The sequence below is a fragment of the Cyprinodon tularosa genome, unplaced genomic scaffold, assembly GCF_016077235.1.
Source record: "Cyprinodon tularosa strain WSP-4 unplaced genomic scaffold, ASM1607723v1 ctg139, whole genome shotgun sequence".
NCBI lineage: Eukaryota > Metazoa > Chordata > Actinopteri > Cyprinodontiformes > Cyprinodontidae > Cyprinodon > Cyprinodon tularosa.
Genome location: NW_024038210.1, coordinates 1,179,295 through 1,193,427, shown reverse-complemented (window position 1 = coordinate 1,193,427; position 14,133 = coordinate 1,179,295). Strand labels below are relative to the sequence as shown.

The 14,133-nt window shown below is 41.9% G+C and overlaps 1 protein-coding gene across 1 annotated transcript in view; it reads right to left on the bottom strand.

Annotated features, from left to right (window-relative positions):
* fancm (FA complementation group M) overlaps positions 1–14,133 on the bottom strand; it is a 61,089-nt gene that overhangs the window by 12,251 nt on the left and 34,705 nt on the right. Inside the window, exons 10-13 of the mRNA XM_038278180.1 lie at positions 10,341–10,547; positions 10,013–10,253; positions 9,765–9,913; positions 9,465–9,629 (exon numbers count right to left, since the gene is read on the bottom strand). Of these exons, the coding sequence (XP_038134108.1) occupies positions 9,465–9,629; positions 9,765–9,913; positions 10,013–10,253; positions 10,341–10,547 (762 nt within the window). The remainder of the gene's footprint in view (positions 1–9,464; positions 9,630–9,764; positions 9,914–10,012; positions 10,254–10,340; positions 10,548–14,133) is intronic.

Here is a 14,133-nt window from a genome sequence, read left to right as displayed (position 1 = left end):
ATCGGTCAAATTAAGTTCAATGTTGCACAGGTTTCACGCTCTTTCACGCAGCTAAACACAATCATCAAGAGTTTGGAAAAAATCAAGGCGTTCACAGCTGCATCTGTCTGAATATGGAGGATTTTCATGTTTTTTTGCTTTTTTTTTTTTCCACACAGCAGCTAATCTAATCCTGATGCCACAAACGTAGAAAAGTGGACGCCTGTTTTTATGTATTTACATCTTTAATGGAATAGCACCTAATTCCTAAAATCTTTGAAATGATAAAAACCTGAAAAGCATGGCAAACATTAATATTCAGTGACTCTGAAGTTATTCAGCTCAAAGTCTTATCTTTCTTTGCTTCAAACCTCTCTACATGTTTCTCTCTGACCTATCTGCCGTGTTAGTTGGTCTTTTTTATTGCTGTTTATTCTCTTAAAGATAAAACAAAACAACTAACAAAACATTAAAGGTTAGGTGAATTTATACTGAAATTATATAATATACAGGTGCCTCTATTTACCCGTTGTCCTAGATAGAGCTAAGGGATACTATCAGACTATAAATAAAGCTGCATTTCTTCTTATTATTATTATACATTTAATTCTGGCTAGAGATCCCCCTTCACATAGTTTGGGATCTGATGTCAAAGAGTGAGGGGTTTGGTGACTCTCTTATCGTGGATGTTGTTTACACAAACACCAAAACAAATAGAGATTTCAGGACAGACAGAGAGTTTAAAGGGAACGTTTTAGCTGATGTAAGTTAAGTGTGATATGGAAACAGGCATGGATGGCATAATGCAACAGGTCCGAAGAACTGTGGACTCACAGCAAAAGAAGCAGGGGTCATTTCACCAATCAAAGCAGCTTTTCTGCTCATGTTCATACATTAATCCAATCAGGAAGTGTCTTATCACATTGCAACCACATATAGAGAAGGAGAACTCTGACATAACATCCATCATTCTCAGGGTTTATGATGTGGAAAGAACTTTTGCCTAATCTAAGATGCTGATTTCAAAAAAGGAGTATATCTAGAAGGGTTTCCAAAGTTTTTTTTTAAGTATCCCTTTTTTAAATTCGATTTGAGGCCTAAATACATTTGATTGCCCAACGTCTGTCAAAGCTTCGACCTGGAAGTGATTCGGCTAAAGTGGTATCCCACAAGCACCGGCGGGGAGCCATCGGATCTGGCACCAGGAGGAGGGAGAAGCTCAGTGAACCCAGAGCAGAATGGAAAAAATACCCTTTTCTTCTTGCTTTCATGAAAGAGATTAAATCTGAGCAAATGCTTCCTTTGGAACGAAAATTCATCAATTTATGTTTGGTCGACCAGGAGAAAGCCCATAATTTTCTTACCATAATTTTATTCTAGTTCATTCTTAGCATTTTCTCCGACCGAAACAAGTGAACAGTTCAACTCTAAAGGAATCAAAATCAAATGGTTTCATCATATATTTATATATTAATCTTAACACGTCTGACCTCCTAAGCCTGTTCTAATATAGAAAACAGGTTCATGTTTTATCAGATTACTTTCATTTGGCAAAAACTGAACAATAAAATCCTACTGCTGTATCTGAAAGTCACACCCTTTTATGTCAACAACCAAACTGTTCGGGGAAATAAGCTGGAATAAATGAGAGGAAATGATTCTCGGTGGAGGTAACTTAAAAATAAATGTGGAAACAGATTGTTTGGAAGAATGATGACAGTTTTTGCTTATGTGGAAACCTGCATTCACTTTAAATTCTACATACCGTAATTGCACTACCTCCTCTACTCCACTAACCAGCCAACACAGAGCTGATTACTGCTACTGCAAACTCTTATTAGCAATTAATTACTTTGGAATCCACTCTTATAGCCAGTTGTCCTACAGAAAAAACCTGAAATACATTAGAATATTCTGTCATAGAAAGTAGTGCATCTTACAAAGTGGAGGGAAGATCACTTTTTTTTCTTCCAACAATAGAAAATCCAGCATGCAGTTATAGCTACGTCTTTTAGGATATGCATCTACCAGCTTAACACCTCTAGAGACTCAAATCTGTTGCTTGATCCTCTTCCAAAACTGACTGAATGTAAGTAAGAATGAAGGGAAAGATTTTCAGGCTTTGTCAAAGATTCCCAGTTTTATTTGGGTCTGGATTTGGACTCTGCCTTTCTAACATTAGAATATACTGTGATCTAAACCAGTCTTGTTAGGTGTTGATAGTGGTTGTCCTGAAAAATTAACATCCAACCAAGTCTCAAGTTTTTAGAAGCACTGAATTATTTTTTCCCCAATAATGATTTTTGATAATGAATCTTCTACAGTAAACCTCTTTGAGGCTAAGGATGCACACTAAACTTTTAAGATTTTTGATTTGTAAAGAAATTTGGAAAACTTGGTCCTTTCCATAAAAATTCAATGCAGAATTTGGGGCTATGGCATGACAAAATGTTTAACAGCAAAATTGTATGAATGATTGTGCAAAACACTAAATCAATTATTTTATTTTATGGTTTTTTTATCCCATATTATGCTTTAACATTAATTGACCTGAGGACAGAATCAGTCTTTTGAGGTATAATAAGGCTGTTTGGACATGAAACTATTCATTAAAAGTACCGAAGTGGAGCTTTAAGTTTTCCAAAGTTCAACAGGAGGGATCTGTTATTGTGCTCTTTTTTGATGTGTTTTGTGACGTTTTTCATGCCATTTATGGAATCACAGTGGATTAAATTAAACTGTCCCAATTAAATAATGAACAGATTATGCCTCTGGGTCTAAAAATGTCAGAGACCAAAATAACCTCGATGATGAAAACAGAAGCAGAAACAATCTCTGAGCATCACATGATTTGCATCATTTTATCCCACATGATGATAAAAAAGCAAAGTGGAGACCCCTCTCCACTGATTAACTCACTTCACTGTATTACAATAATCATAGAAATTCAAAAACCATGAAAGCTGAACAGCTTGGTCAAAGTTGATACCTTTTTTAATTATTCTAATCAGTGTTTACCCTTTTAACAAGGCTTCAAATGGATGGGCAGCAAAGCAGTAACAGAAGCTGAAAAATCTTCCTGTCAGCTTTTGTTGAAGTGGAATGATGGTAGAAGTCATATTTATATAACTTTAGTTTAAAAAAAACTTAACAAAACACTGCCAGAAAACAAGAACGGGGATATTGTTTAAGATTTTAAAACCTCTGAAATCCTGAAGTATTAGATCAGCCGATCCACACAGTAGATGTTAATCTAAAAGGCTGCATAAATCATATTAGTCTGGGTCAACCCTGACCACTAAAGTGGGACACAGAAAAAGAAAAACATGAACGACATAAGTTTTCTATTTAAGTTCTGTTAAAAAGAAATTGGAGTTATCTTTTTAAAATCTGGTCTCCGATCTCCCCGTACATGTAGGTCATTATGGCCTGACCTGCTTCCATCTCTCTGGGTTTATGTAACGGTCCAGAGAACGGTTGCATAATCATGTGAGAAGGGGGTCTGTCTGCGTGGATGCCCGCTGTCGGTTAATTGTAAAAGGGATATGTGATTAGAAAAAGATTGAAATAAAAGTACAGTCTGGCAGATAATGAGGCTAAAAGATGAATGAGCGACGGGTAATTTCTAAGACTAATAAGAGTGAGAATCACACTCTTTTCTAAATCGTCCAATTTTCAGTGAGATACAGGGGAAGTGGAAGGGATTAAAGAGTGTGTGCATGCATGGCGCGTTGGAGTCAAAAGGTCAAGAGGCCTCTATGCTGAATTGGAACTGTAGCTGCCGTTATAAAAACCTCACCCCTCATTAATTGAAAGTGAGTAGGGAAGCCTCCATGCCCAGTTTCTCATGGACACGCATGTGTATGTCTGTGGATTTTCAGCACAGCCAAGCAAGCTATGAGAATCATTAGTGCTTAGTGATGCAAAACAATGTTTCATTTATCAGCGCGGGGCTTTAGATGATTTGTTTATTGCGAGTTATAGTTTATAAATGATAAGTTTTTACTTTAACCTCTTACACCCTAAGGGGGTATAAATAAATTTCTGCCTGACAAAAACACACAAAAGTAAATAACTTATAGCCTCAAAGCTATTAGATTTAAGAAGAAACTTTTGGTACGTCTGTAAAGGTAAGATGTCATAGAATGGTTTTCTGGTGTCAGCACCATTGTAGCTTTGACCCTGCCTGAAATATTAGGGACAAAATACAAAATATTTTGCATTTTTTGAACCTCGCCAAAATTTTCTTTAAAATAAACATTGCAAAACACTACCAAAATATTATTTATAGCACAAAAAAGTAGTACAGACTTTCAAATCTAAATGTTGTGTAAAAATATACCAAATTTGGACTCAATCAGATGAATCATATTTATTTTAGAATGGTATTAGTGAGAAATTTCTTAGGCGGAGGGGCCATTTTGGCACATTTATCCATAAATGTCACCAAACTGTGCCAAATATGTTTTTTACATCAATACTGGGGGTTTGGTAAAATTACGAGGTCACGTAGCAGCTGGACCCGCCGGTGGGTCCGTAGGGTTCAAGGGGTTAAGGATTTAAGTAGCTGGTTGCACTAACATGTCATTGGCTTCATAGAGTTAGAGCAGAACCCTGAATAATTTAAAAACATGATCATAACATGATCATAACATCATAAAATACTAAAACTAAAGTATGAATTTTGATTGCGTGTGTTTGACATCTTAGGACTATTGGTGATAAAAGAATTAAAAAGAAAAACCTGTAGATTTACCACCCAAATAATATTTGGAAATGTCAAGGTTCGTTTTACATATTTACCTGATAAAACACAGACATTAAATGAATTAGTCAAATTGTTATTTTTCATTATACAGAGATAAACAAAGTAGTAGTAAGTAGTAGTAAGAAATCTGGGGTTTGGCACCTTAACCAGGAACTTGGCAAGGCGTGCCGGTGTGGAGAGAGGAAGTCAAACCCACAACTTTCTGCTGCAAAGATTTGGTTGGCACATGTACAGCCTCATCCTTTATAAATATATAACTGCCTCACATATTATGCTGCAAGATTTTTTGCAAATAAATCCTCACCACCTTTGATATATGAGGGTCATAATAATTTCCAAACTGGTAATAAGAGTAAAATAAAAAACGGGGCAATATATATTTATTTCAATAAATCAAAGATGTAACATATTTTTCATAACACTTAAAAAAAATTATTTTTGCTAAAAATGGATGAATAAATTTACTCCTAGGTTGTATCCTCAGTCTTTTAAAACAATGTTTGTTCTTAAAGTCGGAAATTATTTACTTGATTAAATTAGGTTAGAAATATAAAAAGATTTAAGATTAAATTAAGATATAAAGAAATGTGTATATATGTATATATTCATGTAAAAAAAGCAGCAGATCTTACCAGGTTAAATTATGGAGGTTCGTTTTATTAAACAAGGAGAAACTAAAAAGATTTCTTAACAAAGATCATCAATAGGTTGACAACAATTCATATACTTATGATTCACATTTCTATTTAGGTGTTATAGATATTATAAAATAGAAACAAAAATCAGGTATTTTTTGTGGTATTTTTATACCACTCATACCTCATTAACTCAAGAACAATCAGTCCCCTCTCTGCAGGTTATATGAGTGTGGCTCCATATGAAAAGAGCAAAAGCAGTGAGGGCCCCACTTACAGTTAAGATTCTTAATCAACTGAAAAATTATAGTGCCGGTTAATAATGAAAAGGAACACTGGACTTTTTAATTGAAGGCAGGGACTAAAAAGGAGTGTTCAATTTATATTAACATCTTAATTATTATGTTCTTTAATTTGACGACTTTAAATGTAATAAAAAAAACAACTTTCATTTTATTAAATTATATTCATTTTTCAGCACTAATTAAATCAAATAAAATACATATTTACATTCAACAATTGTTTGTTGCATAATGTCTATTTTTGGACATATTAGAAATCCTAAAATTTAAAACTAAATTTGCAATTATTTTCTACCAGTGTATTTTACTTTTACTGCATTTATAAAATTATAATTACATTTTCAAAGTTTTACCCCTTAAATTAGGTTTCAAACTTGCAGGTTATATGATTATGTGAAGCTCAATTGATAAGCTGCCTGTTTTTCCTCGTGTTATTTAGGTGAGACCGTTTCGTTTTTCACGTCTAGGACCAACAGAGGGACTAAAACGGTAACAGGAGCCCAATTTTACCATAATCACTGACCCAGTTATTGGGGATTTAGACAATTCAGGGGTTCTATTATAAGCAGGTTCTCTCAAGGAGCAGATGTTGACACAAAGCTAGTAACAATCTTAACAATAACAAAAGCAAATTTGTTGATAGGTTGAATGAAGGAAGAGCTTCAGCTGATGTTTTTCATTACCTCAAATCAAGACTAAGATTCCATTCAAAATGGTTTAATCATTTCTGCTCTAAATACTTTCAAGGTTTGTGCTCCAGGATTATGTGCTGTGAAGAAATATCCACACCCCTTGAACTTTTCCACACCTTGGAACATTATGACCACAAACAGAGTTATTTTCTGTGAAAGAGCAAAAATAGTTTTTCTGTGAAGAGGGATGGAAATTATATAGGGCTTTCTAAAAGTCTTAGTTGTATTCTGTGAAAACTTTTCTAGAACTAAAATCCCATAAGTACATCCATATCACAGATTCCCAACCTAAAGGGAAAAAACACTTATTTAAAGAAATGTTTGCTAATTTTTTGACAATGTCACTGGCTGTATTATTAGGTCAGCTGCCCTGCTGGAGGGTGAACCCCTGCAAAGGTTTCAAGACCTTTCTTTTCGTAGCTTTATCTGCCTTCACATCATTTCGCCAGTTTTGTTGCCCCTTCTGAACGACAGCGTCCCCCCCAGCTTGATGCTGCTCCCATCATGCTTCACTGACGGCATTGTGTGTTACAGGCTGGTTTCATCTGACCAGGGTGCCTTTTATTGCTTTTTTTTTGTCCCCTACAAGCATTATTTCCAACTCCACACTGCAAAAGGGATCTTAAAATTAGCAAGACAAATATATTTAAATAAGTTTATTTACCCTTAATTTGTGTCTATAAATAAGATTATCTGCCTATGGAATAAGTAAGCTTAGCCTAAAAAATTGTTTTTTTCTTGTTTTAAATGTAAATTGTCTTATTTCGTTAACAAAGGGCCTTACTTACCTGCTCAATTCAAGAAAAATGCATTGAATTTGCACTGCAAAAATTTCTTAGTTAGTCATGTTTTCTTAAATTCAAACTGAAGCTCTTATTAGCTTGATTTTTTTCTCTCCATTTGAGGGCTCGGCTAGTATAGGTCCTCTGGATAGATTCTGTCATATGATTAATGCTCCCCTCAACCAGGCTATCAGTTTAGGTGGGATACCCTAATCCTGCTTTAAACTTCTCTTTGACCAGCCACCGATTTCCTCTGCCTTCAGGATGCTGTTTGCTCCCTGATTATCTCCATCAGACCTCTGAGGCCACAATAAAAGAAGCTAGACTTAAACTACAGCATGAAATAAAAAAACAATATTCAAATTTGTGGTTGCTACATGATAAAATGTGATAAAATGAATGCAGTTTGAAACTTCTGTAATGGTTTAGAGTCTCTCTCAAAATCAGAAAACATCCCTTCTTCTGTATGAAAACAAAACCAATTAGATTTTTAAACAGCTATCCATGTAGACATGAAAATGTCCCCTATTTTCCAGCTCTATCAGGCTACAGGAATGTTAGCTTAATTGTTTCTATGTTATCATGCTGTTAACCGTCACTGATCATACGCCTCTTTTAGGAAAAAAACAAACAAACAGGAAAAGAACTGGAAAAATGTGATCGTGAAATTGGATTGAAGTTCACAGAAAGGTTAAAATAGATTTCCAAAAAGCAGCCGTTGTATTTTTAGTGTCTTCAGTTTATCAAAGAAGGGTCAATTCGGGTTTTTCTCATTTATTTTTGGATGCAACTGGAGAGCCGTGACGCCACAGACCGGAAAGAGGATTTTCATTTATTAAAACCAAGCCACGATGGAGACCGTTTATCATTGAAGGAATTTGCCGTTTGACGTCACGACACCAAATATAGCAACTCCAAACAAACCACAGTTGTATGTTGATAAGCAAAGCAGCTGACTCCTCTCGTCCATGTGAGTTTATAACATTTGAGTTCCCATTGCTTAAATGCACTCTACTGTCTTTCTATTATGAAAACAGGCAGGATTTACACAAGATGTTTGCAATCATTGTGTAACCCTTTTCCTTATCAGCAGGCACCTGATCTATGTGCATTCGGAGTTAGAGGATTGTAGAAAGCAAAACATATCAAAACGAGTCAGTTTCCCTGCTTAAAGGAATAGTACACCCAAAACATGATTAGCCTTCATTTTCTACTCACCCCCATGCTGAACAACACTCTGGAGTACTTTTTTGATATCTCAAATGCATCTGGAGATCTGAGAGGCTTCTTGCTGTCTGTTGACATTCAAATAATGGAGGTCTATGACGCCAGAGGCAGAAAGGTCCATAAAAGTCCACAAAAAATGTGTCAATATTCCTCCATACTGCTCGTCCAATGTATTCCAAGTGTCCTGAGTGGGTAGCGTCCATAATTTACTCGAAACGAAGTCATTTAGAATGTTTTTAGAGCATAAACAGTAGTGTATAGGATTTCCTAAAAGCGCGCGCCTGCGAGTTCACGAGCCTACGGAAACCGCGGCAGACCAAACCAGATGAAAGTGCGTTTTCAGCTCGGCAAAGAACTCATGCTCTTCCTCAATACTGAAGGCCTCAGACATTTTTCTTTCGTTTTCTGTCTTTGCACAGGTAAACAGCACATTTCTTTTTCTACGCTTGCATTATCGGCAGAGCAGACGCTGAATGCGCACTTTCATGTTATATTTTAAAAAATAGGCACCCATTAAAAACAGACGAGATATCAGTCTGATCCTTATCTTGATGTCAAGCCAACATGAACAGGTTTGCTTAAACAAGAAAGAACCTGCTTATGACATAACTAACTATATCTGCTGCTTGACTGCAGAAATAAATGAAGCTGGAAGCTGCTGTCTACAGTTTTTACAGACACTAGGAAAAAAACGTTTATTAAAACAATTTTTACTATTTGACTGACCTCTTATTAGAGGAGAAAAAGATTGTTTTTGAGGCTTAAATGATTCCCTAAAGTTTCAGATTCAAATCAAAAAAGGCACCTTCTGTCATGGCTGTCTGACCATGACCCTGTAGAAAATCTCTGAGTGGTCCTAAAAGATCATAGGAGAAAACTCCCGATTCTGAATAATTTGGACAAACTCAACACCATTGATTTTATTCAGCGCCATCATTTCTCATCATTGGGAGAGTTTCCACTGAGGAAATGTAATTCTACTAAAAGAAGGATTTTTTTATAATGTTGCAGTGAGAGGACATTTTTAGGCTTTTCTCATTTCTTTAGATTAAAATCACCTTTTCTATAGCTTTCCTCACCTCTTTCTCATCTCTCATGCCATCTATGAGCTCCATCACCTTGATGAAGTGATGGCAGCGGAGGGAATGATCAACCGCATGGAAAGGAAGGGGTCTGTGCTGCCAGTGTCTCCATTCCCACAGAGACAGCTCCCTGGAAGGTGGTTTGTCCCTTGAATTATCCTCCTTTCGAAAAACAAACCGGTAAAAACAAATCAGAGACATTTTTCATCCTGTTTCCAAACTTTGCATAATTACACACATCTGGACAAAAAAAGATTATGCGTAACGTTTGTCAGACAGAAAAGAATTTAATGAAACCTGAGGCGTTGAGTCGCTGGGAATGGACATGAAGTGGGACGGCTTTAGAGTTGGATGAGGCTCATCTTCTGTCAGCTTCATGGTGGACGCCCACAGAGAATATTCTGTTCCGCTCAGAAAGCCATCTGATTTTGGGCTAATCTGTTGAACTGCCGTGAGATGCACACATACCAAGACCCACAACAATCTTATTAGGGAGTGTCTAAGTCTAATATCTAGGTGGAATGTTCTGCTGTCATGTCACTCACTCAGGTTATGAGGGTGAATGAGTGAAGCCCGGCCCTCAGAGTGGGACCGCCGGCCTCTTATGGACCTCCTGCTGCCCTCTCGGTGGTCAAACTGACCACAGGTGATGTGCATCTTATGCAGTTTAGGGTTCACCCCCTCAGGCAACATGCGGGGACTGTTGGGATACATGCGGAAGCCATTTTTGTTGCTGGTGATGGACTTGTACACACTGCGTTTGTTGCTCTGACTTTGATTGTAGGTCTGTGGAAAACAAAGGCCCATATTCCCCCATAGCTGATGCAGCAATGACTTGCAAATGAAAGAAGGCAGTCAGAGAAAAGCACGTACCCTCTCCTCCCTTCCCTCTGTGAGGATGACGACAATGCGCCCCCGTCGCTTACGTCCAGTACGTCCCATTCGCTGAACAAGGCGGATGGGGTTCTTCTGTGCATCGAAGCAGACAATGAGGTCCACCTCCCCGATATCCAGCCCCTCTTCTCCCACACAGGTTGAGACCAGGGTGTTAAACCCACCCTGTCGGAACCTGTGGACCACCTGTAACATAATGTGATGGTGATTTAATGTCTTCTCTCTCTTCTCCCACTAACACCATAGTCTGAATAAGCTGGGTTCTATTTCATCCCTACTGACCGCCAGAGGCGGTGCTTCAAGCACTGAATGATCATTCATGCGCATGCGCAGGTCGAGTATTAATGACAACAAAGTCAGCTGTGACCTGCCGGGGACCCACGTGACTCTATATAGTCACGTGGCACCCGGCAATCAATCCCTTTTGTTCTTCTCGCGCGCAGGTGTGTTGAGTACAGGAGTGTGGTCGTGTGAAGCTGCTTGCTTCTGTGTATACCACTAGTTTCCTGGCTGCTTGTTGCTGGTAGCCCCGTGACCGGGTTTGGTCGGAGCTGCGGGTAAGTCTCGCCCTCCAGGGGCTGCACAAGCTGCTTTCACCTTACCAGATCTGCGGTGACTGGTAAGTTTTCGTTCTTTTATCAGCAGTGGTTTACTGTTCGCTTTGATTTGCCACGTTAATTTTGTGGCTCTTTTGACTCACGTTAGCGTTTCTGCTCGGGCTGAGTTGTTTTCAGTTTGTTTGCCTAAGCCCACCAGTAGCGTTTCTGCTCGCGTTGGGTTCTTCTATAGTTTGTTTATCTACACTCACCAGTGGCGTTTCTGCTCGCGCTGAGTTGTTTTCAGTTTGTTTGCCTAAGCCCACCAGTAGCGTTTCTGCTCGCGTTGGGTTCTTCTATAGTTTGTTTATCTACACTCACCAGTGGCGTTTCTGCTCGCGCTGAGTTGTTTTCAGTTTGTTTAAGCCCACCAGTAGCGTTTCTGCTCGCGTTGGGTTCTTCTATAGTTTGTTTATCTACACTCACCAGTGGCGTTTCTGCTCGCGCTGAGTTGTTTTCAGTTTATTTGCCTGAGCCCACCAGTAGCGTTTCCGCTCGCGTTGGGTTCTTCTTTGGTTTGTTTGCCTAAACTCACCAGTGGCGTCTCTGCTCGTGCTGAGTTCATCCTTGGTCAATAATCGAGTCGCCAGTAGCGTTTCCTGCTCGTGTTGACTTGTCCTTGGTAGCGGGCTGATCACGCCTTTCAGCAGTATGATGCTGGATAGTTTATGTTGCTCGACCTGTCTGGCTCCACTTCAGCCCGATGACGGGCATGACTTGTGTCCCTCCTGCCTCGGTGTGGAACATCTCCGGGAGGCGCTGTCAGATGACGCTTGCCCCAACTGTCGCGTCATGCCCCGGTCGGTCAGACTGGATCGGTTGGCTGCACTGGAGCAGCCTACCGACTGGGCGGGCGCTTCGCCGCGTGCTCGTTTGCCGATGGAGAAAGCGGTGTGCAAACGTTCTACTGGGGCTGCACCTTCGGTACCGACAAAGCGTGCTAGACGGACCGATGCAGGGAGGTTGTCCACGAAAGTGGATCATCTCACTGCTGAGCTGGCCCAAATGAAAGCCCTCCTCCAGTCCTTTCAGACTGCTGGTGATCGTGGCACGGCTCTCCCTACCGAGCAGGATGAAACGTCAGTCAATGACGACGATGCTGTTTCCGTGGCGGCCTCTGGCACCCATTTCTGTGAGGACCTTCCGGAGCTGGGCTCCGGGGCCTCTGGGTCGGACTCCATTGCCTCTCAGGAGGATACGGGGGAGTCTGTGACATCCGCTATTCGAACGGCTCTTGCCCGTTTACAAATTAGTGTTCCTCAGGCCCAGCCTGCGGCCTCCAGCGCCTTCTTTAGGCGCAGTAGGTCAGAGACTGCCTTTGTGGTTCCTCCCTCGGCGGAGTATGTGCGGGAACTGCATGCTTGCTGGTCAGACACCAAGGCGTTTTCACGTCTGACGACGGATGGCAGGGTCCTGGCAGCTATGCAGGAGGCACCCAAGGTTGGCTTGGGGCAGATGCCAGCGGTGGAACCGGGCATTGCCTCTCTTATAATCCCGCCTGATGAGGCCTTGCGGCCCAATGCCCGTTGTCCGCGTCCTCAGTGCCGTATTACCGACGACCTTCTCTGCAAGGCCTATGACTCTGGGGCCCGCATGGGCCGGATTGGGAACTCTCTCTCCCATCTTATGCTGGCCCTGTCTTCCTCCTTGGAATCTGTTCCGCTGGATCATGCCACGCAAGGCCTGGTTGATGCATCTCTGCAGGCCTTTGCTCTTATGACGAGGGAACTTGGACGCACACTCTCCACACTGGTTCATGCTCGCCGCCAGGTCTGGTTGGCGCAGTCACCACTAACTGAGCCTTGTAGGAGGACCCTCCGGGCCCTGCCTGTGGTCCCGGGGGAGCTTTTTGGTTCTGCGGCACTGGACGCCTTGGACCGTACGGCTCAGGCCTCTAGAACGAGGCAACAGCTGGCAGGGCTTCACAGACGTGATCGCCAGCCAGTAAGCACCTGGGCAGCTGCGGGTCCTTCACGGAGGTCCTTAGTGCCTTCTCCTTCTCCCACTGAGCCCCAGGGTCTGTTACCAGGTCAGAGATCGGTCCAGAGACCTGCTCTAGATCGGAGGAACAGAGCTCGAGACCAGGCTGGAACAAGGTCCTTTCATCCCTTTCGGGCCGCGCAGTCTGGCCGGCGCCCTCCCGGGCCTTCGAAGGGCCGGGGGACCCGCAGATGATGCCTTAGGGCCGGCGGTCGGTTATTTTTCCCCGGAACAGCTCAGCTTCTGGGCTGCCCACACCCCGGACTTGTGGGTGTTGTCCACCCTGTCCCAGGGGTACCGTCTTCAATTCCGCCGCCGGCCACCTATCCCTGGCCGGGTCAGGATGACTGTGATCCACGACCCAGTGAAGGCACAGGCACTGAACCAAGAAATCTGCACCTTGCTGGCCAAGGGTGCTATAGTGCCTGTGGACCCCCTGCTGGATCCAGGGGGCTTTTATTCCACGTATTTTCTGGTTCCGAAGAAGACCGGGGGCCTGCGTCCAGTCTTGGACCTCAGGGGCCTGAATGTGTACTTGAAGGCCATGCCCTTTCATATGCTGACCACCAGGGAAGTGTTGCAGGCGATTTCCCCGGGCGATTGGTTCACTTCCATAGATCTCAGGGATGCTTATTTTCACGTTCCGATCGCTCCGCCCCATTGGCGGTTTCTTCGTTTTGCTTTTCAAGGGAGACATTTCCAGTTCAGGGTCCTCCCGTTCGGACTTTCACTGTCCCCCAGGGTGTTCACCCGATGTGTTGCAGCGGCTCTCTCTCCTCTGCAGGCACAGGGATTGAGGATCCTCCCATATCTGGACGACTGGCTCATTTGTGCTGCGACGTGGGACCAGGCGGTTCGAGATACTCGGTTAGTGCTCCATCATGTGGGATGCTTGGGCTTGCAGGTGAACATGGAGAAAAGCAGTCTGACTCCCTCACAGGAGACTGTCTTCCTGGGCATTGCCATGGATTCCATCTCAATGACTGCTTGCCCGTCACCCCAGCGGGTGGACGGTATATTGAGCGTGCTCCCGGAATTCAGGCGCGGCATGGCGCTGCCTCTTGTGCGGTATCTTCGACTCTTGGGCATGCTTACAGCTGCGTCCGCCGTAGTGCCCTTAGGGCTGCTGTCATTGCGGCCCCTCCAGATGTGGTTGAACAGCTTGAATCTGGATCCCACACGGAACACTCATCGTC